Source organism: Camellia sinensis, chromosome 8, assembly GCF_055761805.1.
Source record: "Camellia sinensis isolate YWXY chromosome 8, ASM5576180v1, whole genome shotgun sequence".
In the NCBI taxonomy this organism is placed as follows: domain Eukaryota; kingdom Viridiplantae; phylum Streptophyta; class Magnoliopsida; order Ericales; family Theaceae; genus Camellia; species Camellia sinensis.
Window position 1 is genome coordinate 187,693,801 of NC_138968.1, and position 13,138 is coordinate 187,706,938.

General features: G+C 41.2%; 3 protein-coding genes across 3 annotated transcripts; all 3 read left to right on the forward strand.

Annotated features, from left to right (window-relative positions):
• The first annotated feature begins 929 nt into the window (after window positions 1-929).
• On the forward strand, window positions 930-3,486 carry LOC114275070 (thiamine thiazole synthase 1, chloroplastic). The gene is made up of 3 exons (XM_028217060.2): window positions 930-1,463; window positions 2,102-2,662; window positions 3,097-3,486. The coding sequence occupies exons 1-3, from the start codon at window positions 1,110-1,112 to the stop codon at window positions 3,256-3,258; spliced, it is 1,077 nt and encodes a 358-aa protein (XP_028072861.2). The 5' UTR covers window positions 930-1,109; the 3' UTR covers window positions 3,259-3,486.
• A 619-nt stretch (window positions 3,487-4,105) lies between these two features.
• On the forward strand, window positions 4,106-9,200 carry LOC114275079 (COBRA-like protein 10). The gene is made up of 3 exons (XM_028217067.2): window positions 4,106-5,738; window positions 6,673-7,151; window positions 8,028-9,200. Exons 1-3 carry the CDS (start codon window positions 5,159-5,161, stop codon window positions 8,967-8,969), a joined length of 2,001 nt encoding a protein of 666 aa, XP_028072868.1. The 5' UTR covers window positions 4,106-5,158; the 3' UTR covers window positions 8,970-9,200.
• A 2,916-nt stretch (window positions 9,201-12,116) lies between these two features.
• On the forward strand, window positions 12,117-12,887 carry LOC114274814 (uncharacterized). Its single transcript, XM_028216792.2, has one exon. It carries the CDS (start codon window positions 12,117-12,119, stop codon window positions 12,885-12,887), a length of 771 nt encoding a protein of 256 aa, XP_028072593.2.
• Window positions 12,888-13,138: the final 251 nt, after the last annotated feature.

Consider the following 13,138-nt stretch of genomic DNA (forward strand, 5'->3'; position numbering starts at 1 on the left):
AATTAGTGCATATAGCACTACCATTAAACAAAAACTCATTTCGAACGTCGACCTTGATGTTGTATTGTTCCACAAACAACCAAACTAACATTGAAAACACTCATACTTGTTGTCATCACACTAACACATGAGCAATGATGCCGTCGACGGATTAATTTTAAATTACCGACGTTACATCCTCAATGCTAATTGCACTCCAAGATGTCCTAGTGCCCACGCCGCTTTGCCCCTGTAAATTTTATAGCAGGGGTTTCCATGATTTTTTAGGATTTTTTGGAATTTTTGTAATGTTATTTAAGGAATAATGAATTCTGGGTGTAACGATCCCAAATTCAACGTTCAACTCACAAAAAGTAAGGATCAACCCTGCAACATTGGCAAGGAAACGTTAACGTTCTCATTTTTAAGCTTCTGTTTTGTTTGTAATGAAAGGAAAAGAAAAAATATGCTATAATATACTTTTGGGCCTTTTTTAGTAACTACAACATCATCTAAACACTCAATATATCCCTTGAAATAGTCAATCCATGCGTTATATTCGTAGGCTCAAATATAATTAACATTAACTTGGGACCAATTAATTTATAAAAATAATTCCAACTATCTAAACCTAAAATTCATTAGTGTTTTTTTCAAAGTTTTTTTTATACGATTTTATAATTTGGGAATTGTAAATATGAGAGATAATACTAATCCCCTGCATCACACTCTCCAGGGCCTAGGTAGCAATTTGGAACACTAAGGCCTAGTTTGAGAAGAGTGTACTTTTTGACTTTTTATGAAATATGAGTTGGGTTTGGGTTGGGTTTGAAGTGATGTGTTAGAGAGGTGATGTGACTTAAATAAGATGATGTGAATTAAATAAGATAGTAACTTTTTGACTTTTTATCTTTTTTCAATCATGCCAAACTTGACCTAAACCGATTCTGGACTCTTCAAATCCTATCCTCAACACACGTGTCCCCATCTGGACAGTTGTAGATGTTTTCTCTCTCTTCCCTATATCACTCCCCGATCCTCATTCTCTCTCCTTCACAGCCCCATCACACCCCCCCTGAAATCACACTTAGCTCCACAGTACTCCCTTCCCTTCCCTGCCCTTCCCTTCCATGGCAACTATGGCTACAACCCTCACTTCCTCTCTTTCCTCCAACCCCAAGACTTCCTTCTTGGACACCCACCAATCCTCCTTCCATGGCGTCCCTCTTTCTTCCCCAATTCGCCTCCAACCCATCAAATCCACCCCACACAACCTTTCTATTTCCATGTCCGCTTCTTCTCCTTCCTACGATCTCCGATCATTCACATTCGAACCCATCAAAGAATCGATCGTTTCGCGCGAAATGACTCGACGGTACATGATGGACATGATCACCTATGCTGATACTGACGTTGTTGTCGTCGGCGCTGGCTCTGCTGGCCTTTCCTGCGCTTACGAGCTCAGCAAGAACCCATCGATTCAGGTAAAAAAAAGTCTATGATCGAAATCACTGTAATGTTCTGGGTTAGATACACTGATTTTGTAGCAATCCCCAAATTGAAATTGGATACATACATGTACGCAGACATGCAGTTTATCTCACTATAAACACCCTATTTGTTTGGGTGCAAAATTTCTGATTTGGGTTTCACTTTTTTGTAATTTGATTATGTGCATGTGCATGTGCATGTAGAAGAACTGATAATTTTTTACTAGTGGATCTTTTTCTGTCATACAAATCTATGTATGGGAGTTGCTAAATAGTCTCATCATCATGTAATTTGATTTTGTGAGCCTTTTATGGACGCTGAGGGCGAGGCCGCCCAAAACCTCTTATATCTATCTAGCCTTCTTTGTGTTGGTTTTTTTATTTTCTTGATCATTTAGTGGGTTGAATTGAAATCATATGATTCTCGCATAACAAGTCCATTATTGGAAACCATTTACTGTAGAAACAGTTATTAAAGACAATTTACTGTAGATGCAGTTTAAAAGCTTTGAAACAATTAGATTTAGATCCCGTTAACAAATTATGTAAAAATCTTGTCTATTCTTGTGTATTTGGTTTTTGTGTTTCTAGCCCGACTGATTTTTATCTTATGACCATGTTCTTTTAAATAGGTGGCAATCATCGAGCAATCCGTCAGCCCCGGCGGTGGTGCATGGCTCGGTGGACAACTCTTCTCAGCCATGGTTGTCCGGAAGCCAGCACACTGCTTCCTTGATGAGCTCGGTATCGAGTATGACGAGCAGGACAACTATGTGGTGATCAAACACGCAGCTCTGTTCACAGCGACCATCATGAGCAAGTTGTTGGCTAGGCCAAATGTGAAGCTCTTCAACGCTGTGGCAGCTGAGGACTTGATTGTGAAGGGAGGGAGAGTCAGCGGTGTTGTGACTAACTGGGCTTTGGTGTCCATGAACCATGACACACAGTCCTGCATGGACCCCAATGTGATGGAGGCTAAGGTAGTAGTGAGCTCTTGTGGACATGATGGTCCATTTGGGGCCACCGGAGTCAAGAGGCTGAAGAGTATCGGAATGATTGATAATGTCCCAGGGATGAAGGCCCTCGACATGAACACGGCTGAGGATGCTATTGTGAGGCTTACAAGGGAGATTGTGCCCGGGATGATCGTTACTGGCATGGAAGTTGCAGAAATTGATGGAGCCCCAAGAATGGTAAATTCTTTTGCATAAATATACACCTTGGTTTTGATTAACTTGGAGATGCTTTACTACATGCTCTGTTTTTCAAATATTGTCTAGACAGTATTCCTAGTTATGTGTGTGCTACTAATGCATAGTCTGTTTACACAGATATAGTAAATCTTTTGAAGAAAAATTTAGTATATGGTATATCTTTTGCATAGAGATACTCCGTTTTGAATAATTGGGAGATGCTTTACTATATACTGTGTTTTATAAATATTGTTTGGCTAGTATTCCTAGTTTTATGTATACTACTAATGGATTGTTAATAAGATTCCATTGTTCTAATCCATTTTTCCAATATGGGCATTTTATTTTTATAGGATGCAAGGTAAAGAGTTAAACAAGCAAATTTTTTTTTTTATTTAAAATATGTCTGCTAATATGTTCTTTTTGTGATGCAGGGGCCTACATTTGGAGCAATGATGATATCGGGACAAAAGGCAGCTCACCTAGCATTGAAGGCATTGGGACAGCCAAATGCACTGGACGGAGCATATGTTGGAAGCGTTCAACCTGAGCTTATCCTAGCTTCGGCAGATGCCATTGAAACTGCAGATGCTTAAGCGTAGTTCTAGCAAATATGCAAGCCTAATAAAGAAGAGTGAACAAGAAAGTAGTAGTTGGGATGAGATGGTGATGGTTGTGATGGCAAAATCCTTAAGTGGATGAGTAAATTCAATGGCTTAGATGTAATTAGGCCAAGTTTTTGATTGTGTGCGTCTCCTTTTGCTTTCCCTTTCTTTTGGGACTTGGATTTGAGAAATGGCAGCACTTGGTTCCTTTTGTTTTTACACATCTGCCTATGCTTTGTTCTCTCTTTCTCTCTCTCTTTCTTTGTGTAATGTGTTTGCCTTGTGCATTTTGGTCTCTGTTTTGTGTGAACACACTGCCATGAAGAGTCACCAAGAAGGTCAAACACATTGAGGAGGTGATTTGAATGCACTTGGTTTGGCCTCAACTCTGACATAGACTTGTCAAGTTTGTTGCATTCTGGAACAAAGAACTCGTGTCGACTCCAGGCTTGGAATATCCAGGAATTTGTCTAATGAACGAGGCAAACTTGGAAGCTTGATTGAACACATTTTTTGACAATAAAAAAACCAATGTTCATCAGCTACATTGGTTTAGTTTCTCTGATGGTGATGCCAAAAAACAAAAATCTAATAAGCATGAACAGCTTAGCTATCTATAAAAGAAAGGGGACGATTGGGCAGAGATCTCTCAGATAATTTCGAGGTGATATTCAGATAAGGTTTAACGCAGTCCTGTCAAGTGCAGACAGAGTGCTGTTATTGCTGAATTAGGATCCCCTACTTGCCTCTCTCTTGTTTTCCTAGTTGCAATGGTGGTTTAGATTTGACTATTTTTTTTTTTTAAAAAAAAAAAATTGTTTTTAAAATTATGTTTGTTTTTTTTTTTTTTTTTGTAAATAGTCAAATCTAAACTGTTGGATCATCTTAGAATGCATTTTTGTCAGAGAGTGCAAATAGAGGATCTAGATTCATTATTATTGGCTTGGCTTTTTTGACATCAAGTAATACATTTTTACCATTGCAAGTAAGAAGATAAAGAGAGAGTGCAAGTAGAGGATTTGGACTCTTTATTACTGGCCTGACTTTTTTGACGTCAAGTGATGAGAATATTTCACAGGGATGAGAATATTTCACAGAGATCATCCTGACAAGAGATCATTTTGAATCCATGTTAAGTCGCAAATATGATCAACAAATTGTAGGAAGGAAAAGAATTTTGCAAGATTTGAGTGTATTAGGTGTACAAGTTAGGATTTTGTTGCATGATTATTCATGAAATATCCAGGGTATACAGACATTTTAGGACAGAGGATCCGATCTCTTTCCTAGGAACCTTGATGTTATACATTCTAGACAATTTTAAGGCAGTGTTTAGGTTGATTTGGAACTATTGCAGTTGGTGAGTAGGGTTATAAATGTAGGAAACTTTCCATTGCCTCTTGAGAATCATTGCTAAAAATAAGTAAATAAATAAAAATTAGAGTTCAAATGCGTCAGACTGAGAGTTCATTTTGGGCTTGTCTCGAGTTTAGACCATGTTTGGCTTCTCTGCCAAAACAACAGACACAACTAACAAAAGCCAATCCTCATATACCCAGTAGCTAACTGTGACAATAAACCTCTGGAAACTCACTTCTCCGATTTTCCCTCTAAAACTAACGGAAGAGAACTGTGCTGAATGGGTCTAACTATGTTCTCTTTCTATTTTAAGCAATTCATGTCAATCTCACACTTGGGTTTTTTTCTTTCATAGTCTTACCTTTGTCCTCACCACCACCTCCTTGATTGATCGTGTGTTCTCACGCGGCATTGTCTGGATATCATCATCAAACACCCTGCAGCCATTAACTCTCCGTTAGCTTCGCGCCTCTGCTCTCAGCTCAACAACAACTATTTGTTACCCATATACATATGATCCCCATTTCTAGCAATGAAAATACCGTGGAAACTAATAACAATATCTTGTATTGTCCTAGTCTTTTCTTGCTATAGCATTGGGAAATGTAAGGCCCAATCGGATTATGACTTCGGTAACGGAGATGGTGGGAAGGTGGCTGCCCCGCCTCCCGAACAAGACACCTGCAACGGAATCTACGTGGCCTACACATTCACGTCGCGTGAAAAGGCGTATCCGTTTGTGAAGAATGCTTCAGCGCAGGCATGGGCGTTTAAGTCTCAGTTGTTGGTTTTGAATGCGGGTTCATACGAGCTGAAGGCTTGGAATGTTCATGTTGGGTTTCAGTATGATGAGATATTGGTTGGGGTGAATGGGGCTGTTGTGGTGGATGCCGAGGACTTGCCCACGAAGGTGGGGAAGAATGGGACGACGCTTGCTGGGTATCCGATGACGGACTTGAAGACGGCGATTGAGACTGCCGCGGATGTTACGCAGATTCAGGTGACTGTGGAGATGACGGGGACACAGTTCGGGTTGAAGAAGGGGACTCCGATGCCTAAGACGATTGAGCTTGTGAATGAGGGGTATAAGTGTCCTGCGCCAAAACGCCACAGTAAGTATATATATGTTGACTATTATTAGTACTATATTTGTGTTTTTTTTCGTGAGGTAAGGTGACAAAAATGAGCTATAACTTATGGTTGTTGAGACTAGAAACAGAACCAAGGAACAAGAGTAATGAAGATTCAACATTTAGGCTTTATAGATTTTGATAGGGAAAGGTAAGCAAAATGAATTTTCTAGTTCTTTTACCAGAAAATACAACCAAAATGCCCTTTTTAAGAGGCAAGAAAATACAACTGAAGTGTTTCCATTCTTTTTGGGTAAATTAGAAGGGAATGGAGAGTCAAACTCACGTCCTTTTAATTATAATTAAACAAGTTCTATGTGGAGTAAAATAGAAATGCTATGAATCATAAAAAGTTATCTCAAAATTTATTTCAAAATGAACTGTATAGTGTAAATTTAAAATTGATAGAATATGAGTCATAGCTAAAATAATTATAATCATAGAATTTTTTTTTAAGATACTTTTCCGAATTTGTAGCATTGTTGGGACTAAAAACGCGAGTTCTCACCCTGGGCTAATCCCTTTTTTCTCATAGATCAATGGGACAACAACAAAGCCAAGAACATAGAAGGTGACCAAATTGGCATTGTTTATCCTCACATTCCTGTATTGGCATCTCAACCTACTCAAAACCATAAGATCATGTCTCAAAGTTCAAGTGCTTCAAGATTCTAAACATGAATCAATAGTTCTAGACATGAATCAATAATTGAGATTGCATTGAGACACAAAAACAAACAATTTAGAGACAGAAAATCCTCAGATGTCAAATGTTTGTCCCGCACTACACTGTAAATCCATCCCCTGAGATGCAATCTAGATCAATTTTCACACTTCATATTTTTGCTGTAATCCTGACATTGTCATTAGAAGGCATATTACTAACTTCACATCTGATTATTCGTTTTTTTTACAGCCACCTCCATGAACGTCTGCTGTCGCAGGGACCCAAAATACAAGGCCAAAAAAGAGGTAAAAACAAAGTTCTTGCCTCGCCAATATGGCGATCTCTCCATCACCTACGACATCCTCCAAGCCTTCGATGGCAACTATCTCGCCCAAGTAACCATCGATAACTTCCACCCCCTTGGCCGCCTCGACCACTGGAACCTAACTTGGGAGTGGATGAGAGGTGAATTCATTTACACCATGAGAGGAGCTTATACCCACAAAAAAGACCCTTCTGAATGCATATATGGAAAACAAGGACAGTACTACCAGACCTTGGATTTCACTCCAGTCATGAACTGTCAACGAAAACCCATCATCTCCGACCTCCCAAAGGAGCGAGCCAACGATGAAAAAGTCGGCAAACTCCCATTCTGCTGCCGAAATGGTACTATTCTACCAACTATCATGAATGAAACCGAGTCGAGATCAATTTTCCAGTTACAGGTCAGTGGCGGCTCAAGATTTTTTTTTTTTTTTTTTTTGAAATCTTAAAATGAGACATTATTTTATTGTGTTTTTAAAAAATTGGAGCTTTCGATAATAAATTTTTTTGAGATTTTTTTTTAAGTCTTAATGGACAAATTAAGGATTTGTTTAGAAAGTGACAAATGATTGGTGAAAAATAAAAACTGAACCATTTGGTAAAGATTTTTTTTAACTTTTTATCGAAAAACGTATAAAATTAAAAAAACGTAAAAAGTGGAGCGCATGAGAAAGAATTTTTTGTATTACTTTTCTAACTTTCTTTGAATGACGTGTTTGGGAGCTTGGTTTTTGAATTTTTTTTTTTTTTTTAACTACAAGATAAATGTTTTACAAAATTAAAAAAATAAATCCAAACAATATATCACATCAAACTCTATAATCATTTCACTTTTTCTCTCACAAACATCACGTCCAACTACAAAAAAATTTAACTATCTTTTCAAACGCAAAAAAAATTTCTCCAATAATATCCTACTACAAAAAAAATTTACAAAAAACTCACTTCCCAAACACTCACTTTTACTTTCTGACTAAGGCGGTGTTTGGCAAGTTAGTTTTTGGGTTTTTTTTTTTTAATTTTTTTCACTACAAGACAAATGTTTTACAAAATCAAAAAAAATCAATCCAAACAAAATATCACATCAAACCCCATAATCATTTCACTTTTTCTCTCACAAATATCACATCTAATCACAAAAAAACCCAACTATTTTTCCAAACACAAAATTTTTTTCTCCAATAATGTCCTACAACTAAAACAACCCACTTCGCAAACACCCACTTTTACTTTCTGACTAAATTATCCTATTTAAGCTAATGGTTAAGTTATCTCAGGTCTTTAAAATGCCGCCGGACTTGAACCGAACCGCCATGTCTCCGCCGCAGCGTTGGAAGATCAACGGAATCCTCAACCCAGATTACAAATGCGGTCCACCAATCAGAATAGACCCTACCGACTTCCCAGACACGACCGGGCTGGACGCTACTAGCAGTGCAGTTGCTAGCTGGCAAGTCACATGTAACATTACCCGGCCGAAGCCAAAACAGTCTCGGTGTTGCGTCTCGTTCTCGGCTTACTACGCAGACTCTGTCATCCCTTGCAACACGTGTGCGTGCGGATGTGAAGAGGAGACGATGTGTAATAAGAACGCGCGGCCGTTACAGATCCCTCCCGAGGCTCTGCTCCTGCCTTTCGCGAACCGGACCATGAAAGCCAGGGCTTGGGCAGCTCTCAAGCATCTGACCATCCCCAAAAAGCTGCCCTGCCCGGACAACTGTGCGGTCAGCATCAACTGGCATGTCGATACCGACTACAAGTCGGGTTGGACGGCCAGGATGACTTTATTCAACTGGGAGGAATACCCTTTCAAGGACTGGTTTGCCGCGATACAGATGAAGAGAGCCTTCCGGGGCTACGAAAATGTGTATTCCTTCAATGGAACAAAGCTGCCTGAGCTCAACAATACTATCTTTTTCCAAGGCCTGGAGGGATTGAATTATTTGATGGGAGAGACAAATGGGACTAATCCAGCAAAGGACCCGAGGGTGCCTGGAAAGCAGCAATCGGTGATTTCGTTCTTGAAAAAGCGTACTCCAAACATAAACATAGCGCATGGCGATGGATTTCCAACGAGAGTGGTGTTCAATGGGGAAGAATGCGCAATTCCTCCTGAATTTCCAAAGATAAGTATGGCGCAACAGCCTCGTGTTTGCCTCCTACCTGGAATTATTCTTGGAATTGTGACTTTCGTGCTTGTGACGGATCACTTCCATTGATAAAAACATTCAGAGTTTTCTCATAGGGTGTATTATTAGCTTTTTTGAGACATTTTTATACTGTTAAAATGTAATTTTAGTTGAGAAAATATCAGCATTGTGTTGTGTTCCTCATACTCTACAAGTGTTCTCAGATGAGGTGATCGTAAAAAGTTGAGACATGCACTATGATTGATTGTATGAAATTCTACATTTCTAGTTGCTTTTATATACAAATGAACATGATTTTTTTCGCAATTTTTTTTTTGATATATTGAGAGTTTGGTAGTTGTAGTTCATATCTTTTGTTGTTCTATATTAGAATTTGCATATTGAATTTGACCATACCAACAAGAGATTCCATGGTGTCACTATGATTGCTGTTGTTTTTGCTTCGCTCTCTGTACTAATTTAGAGGAGCTTTCTCATAAAGATTGTGTGGCTGAACAATGAGGATCCTACTTGTGCGTACCAAATCTCGCACTAGATGAAGTGGATCAGAACTTTGTGACTGAATGGGACTATCTACGAACTGAAGGCCTGCAAAACAAAGGCACCGTTAGAGCTACCCGGCCTGGGTTGGACGGAAAACTCCTCCGGTGTGAGAATGAGCGATCGGAGAAGATGAAGTTCTCTCTCCAAGTGTAGAGAGAGGAAGAGAAAGTGTGTTCTATGTGTGATTAAATGAAACAAGTTAAGGTACCTTCAATGTGAAGAGAGTGTTGCTTATATAGAAGACTTAACTTGTTCTTTTAGGTGAGATTCATAAAACTTGGGTGCCTCAAGACTCTCTTTATCATTGCTCAAGATCAAAGACCACAAGGTGGTTAGTCACAGAGGAACATGCTCATTATAACTGTGTATATAATAGATCACATTATTTTCATCAACTAATTACGTGATTCTAGGAAGGGGAACCAGTTGAGGTGGTGAAGGAGCTGAATATGAAATGAGTCGGATCCAAGCCTTGGGCCGGCCTAATCCACTAAAGCCCAAATCCAAGTGGGTTAGATGAATATATGGGCAAGCCAATTGAGCCCAAGTCCGTGATCAACAGCCTACCCAAGTCCTCAAGAACTTGGGCCCAACTCGTAGTGGAAAGGCTAGCCCAGCCGCAATGCTGGGCTGGGCCGAGCTGCAAGACCTAATATATGGACCAAACCAAAGTAGGTCGAGCCCACACAAAGATATCCGAATGGACCAGCCCATCTCTATAAACGATCTTATAAAAGGCCGAGCAGATGCACAACAGTACCGAGCTAAGGCACAACAATACCGAGCTGAGGAAACCCCTTAGAGAAACGTGGAAGCCATGAATGCATGCACACGGAGGATGCCACCTCAGCTGATCCCCTACACCTAGAATCACAGAAGCTGTTAAACCAGAAGAATGTGGTTTGTTATTAGCATGACTACAATGAGTATATGCATTCTATGACAATTATCAGGTGGTCCCCCACCTTGGCCAATGCTAAAAGGAAACTTGGCAGCACCTGAGCTCTATGAAACCATCTTGAGCAACAAGCAAGGAACCCTATATATACTACATGAACTTCACATTGAAGGTAGCTGAACTAATCCAAGCTGAACCCCACTTACTTACAAACTCAACTCTCTACACTTCTTTTTCGATCACTGATTACCACACCGAAGGGGTTATTCGGCCAACCCCGGCCAGGCAGCTCTTACGGTGCTTCTTGTGGCAGGAACCTCAATCCTTGGATACTCCAACAGAGTGCAGAGCCCTAATCCACTTTCATCTACTGCGGAATCTGATACGCATAATTGGTGCAGTGAGCGTGGAACACTTTATCTCTAAGCTCTGCACCTAGTTCTGGCGATGAGGATTAAGGACATCCCACCTTCGACACATACTCCACAGATGAAGAGGACAAAGGACAAAGGCTTAGCACTCCCAATAGTCCTAGAAAAACAAACTGGAAACAATAACCGGACCCCTGAATCCGTCGAGCATCGATTACCCTTCGTTGGAGGTTCATCTCATCACTTTCTTCTGGAAAAGGATTACAGAGATCGAATCATAAACTCTATGGGGATGGAGATACAGGAGCTGAAAGCGCAACTTAAAAGGGTGCTGGTTGATCTAACGGAAAAAAAGACTGAAGCGAGCCCTCTCGCTTGCGACAAAGGAGCTCATCCAGAGAGCCACCAGTGAAGAAGTTCTCTAGAAATGAGTCTGGGCAACAAAGCCAACCTACCCCGGTATAGAGTGAGGCGGCGAGTAGCCACACCCGTGGGTCACGTCGGAGAAGGGCTAAGAGGCAGAAGACGGTTAGCCAACAGACTGAATACCCTTCTCAAGACCTTCGTACTTGGCTGATCAGAAACAAATAGAACGAGCAACATCGGGATCATTTGGACCGTACCATTCACCAGAGAGAGCACCGAGCGCTGGATAGGCTCATCTCCTCACCATTCTCCCCGAAAATTGAGGCCATAAGACCTCCAAAGAAATTCACCCCACCAAAGTTCACTTCGTATGATGGGAAGTCGGACCCACTGACGCATATTAGCCATTACAGACAGATGATGTCTCTATGGAGCCGAGATGAGGCACTAATATGCAAATTCTTCCCATCCAGCTTGGGAGAAACCGGACTTCGATGGTTCGATCGACTCCCCACTGGATCAATTCATGGCTAGAAGCAGCTCTCCGAAGAGTTCCTAGCCAGGTTCGTCTCCAACACTAAAATCCTGAAAGAGCCGAATACACTGTTTGGTCTCCGGAAGGAGCAGGAAGAAACGTTGCGCAGTTATGCTAAGAGATACTGGAAAGAATACAATGACCTGGAGGAAAACGTGTGCAGTGAGCAGATGGCCATTATGTCTTTCAAACATGGTCTGCACCCGGAAAGTAAGTTGAGGCAATCACTTACCAAGCGCCTGGCCACAACATTGAAAGATTTGCGTGCCAGGATTGAGCAGTACGCTCGCCTTAAAGATGATCAGATCCCCATCGAGGTAGCATCAACAGAACAAACAGCTCAGCACAAGAAGAGAACAGATCGAGGAGAACATTGAGGGCTCACGGTGAATGAGGTGGATAAGTCCAAATCTCACGAAGCCGTCGTGACTATATTCAAAGAACCGATCTATCGAATCCTGGAAAAGATCAACAGAGAGCCCTTCTTTGTTTGGCCGCCGAAAATGTTAGGAGATCCGACTCGGCGCAATCAAAAGCTCAGATGCACCTACCATCAAGACATGGGGTACATGACTCAGAACTGCATGGCACTGAAGCAACACTTGAAGGACTTAGTAGCAGTTGGGCACCTCCAGGATTACATTGATCAGGATAAGGAAGTGGCCGAACCGGGGAACCCACCACCAGAACCGAATATTGAGCACCCACCTCGGTTGATAACAAATGTGATCCATGGAACAGCGACTCAGGAACCTGAGGAGACACTGAAAGGGGAGATTTCTAAGGCTATGAAAATTCAGCAGGTCATGTCAGTAGAGCCTGCATCGAAAAAGGTACGCACGGTACCCAAATCCCCCTTGTGCATTGTTTCATTTACTAGAAAGGATTTAGAAGGCATACAACACCCACATACTGATGCACTAATTATAACTGTGGGAATTGGGAAACGATTTGACGTAAAACGAGTCCTGGTAGATCAAGGCAGTGCAGCAGACATATTGTATTATGACTTGTTCAGAAAGTTTGGTCTCTCTGAGCAGCACCTCACCCCAGTGGCAGCCCTCTTAGTTGGCTTCAACTCACAGCCAGAATGGCCGCTTGGTAGAATAGTGTTGCCAGTTGTGGCAGGAACAAAAACCCTCCAGATAGAGTTTCTAGTTATTAATACACCATCCCTTACAACGCCATACTTGGCCGTCCATGGATTCATCAAATGGAGGCGGTCCCTTCAACCTACCACCAGCTCATCCGTTTCCCAACGGAACACGGAGTAGAGCAGATCTCAGGGGATCAAGTTGCGTCCAAACATTGCTTTATGGCGGCACTAAAGGCAAAGCAACTCTGCAACCGGGTACAGACAGTGGAAGTGGCCGAACAGCCAGTCTTGGAAGATGTAGGGGGAGCCCCAGAGGAAAAGATAGTAGAGGATTTGGAGAAAGTCCTGGTAAAAGAGGATGATCCAGAAAAGTACTTCCTTATCGGTGATACCTTGCTAGGCGCTGATGAGAAACTTCAGTTGCTGGAA

Coding starts and splice junctions, on each gene's coding strand:
- LOC114275070 (XM_028217060.2), top strand. CDS start 1,110: ATGGCAACTATGGCTACAACCCTCACTTCCTCTCTTTCCTCCAACCCC. Junction 1,464..2,101: donor GCAAGAACCCATCGATTCAG/GTAAAAAAAAGT, acceptor TCTTTTAAATAG/GTGGCAATCATCGAGCAATC. Junction 2,663..3,096: donor TTGATGGAGCCCCAAGAATG/GTAAATTCTTTT, acceptor TTTGTGATGCAG/GGGCCTACATTTGGAGCAAT.
- LOC114275079 (XM_028217067.2), top strand. CDS start 5,159: ATGAAAATACCGTGGAAACTAATAACAATATCTTGTATTGTCCTAGTC. Junction 5,739..6,672: donor TCCTGCGCCAAAACGCCACA/GTAAGTATATAT, acceptor TTTTTTTTACAG/CCACCTCCATGAACGTCTGC. Junction 7,152..8,027: donor GATCAATTTTCCAGTTACAG/GTCAGTGGCGGC, acceptor AAGTTATCTCAG/GTCTTTAAAATGCCGCCGGA.
- LOC114274814 (XM_028216792.2), top strand. CDS start 12,117: ATGTTAGGAGATCCGACTCGGCGCAATCAAAAGCTCAGATGCACCTAC.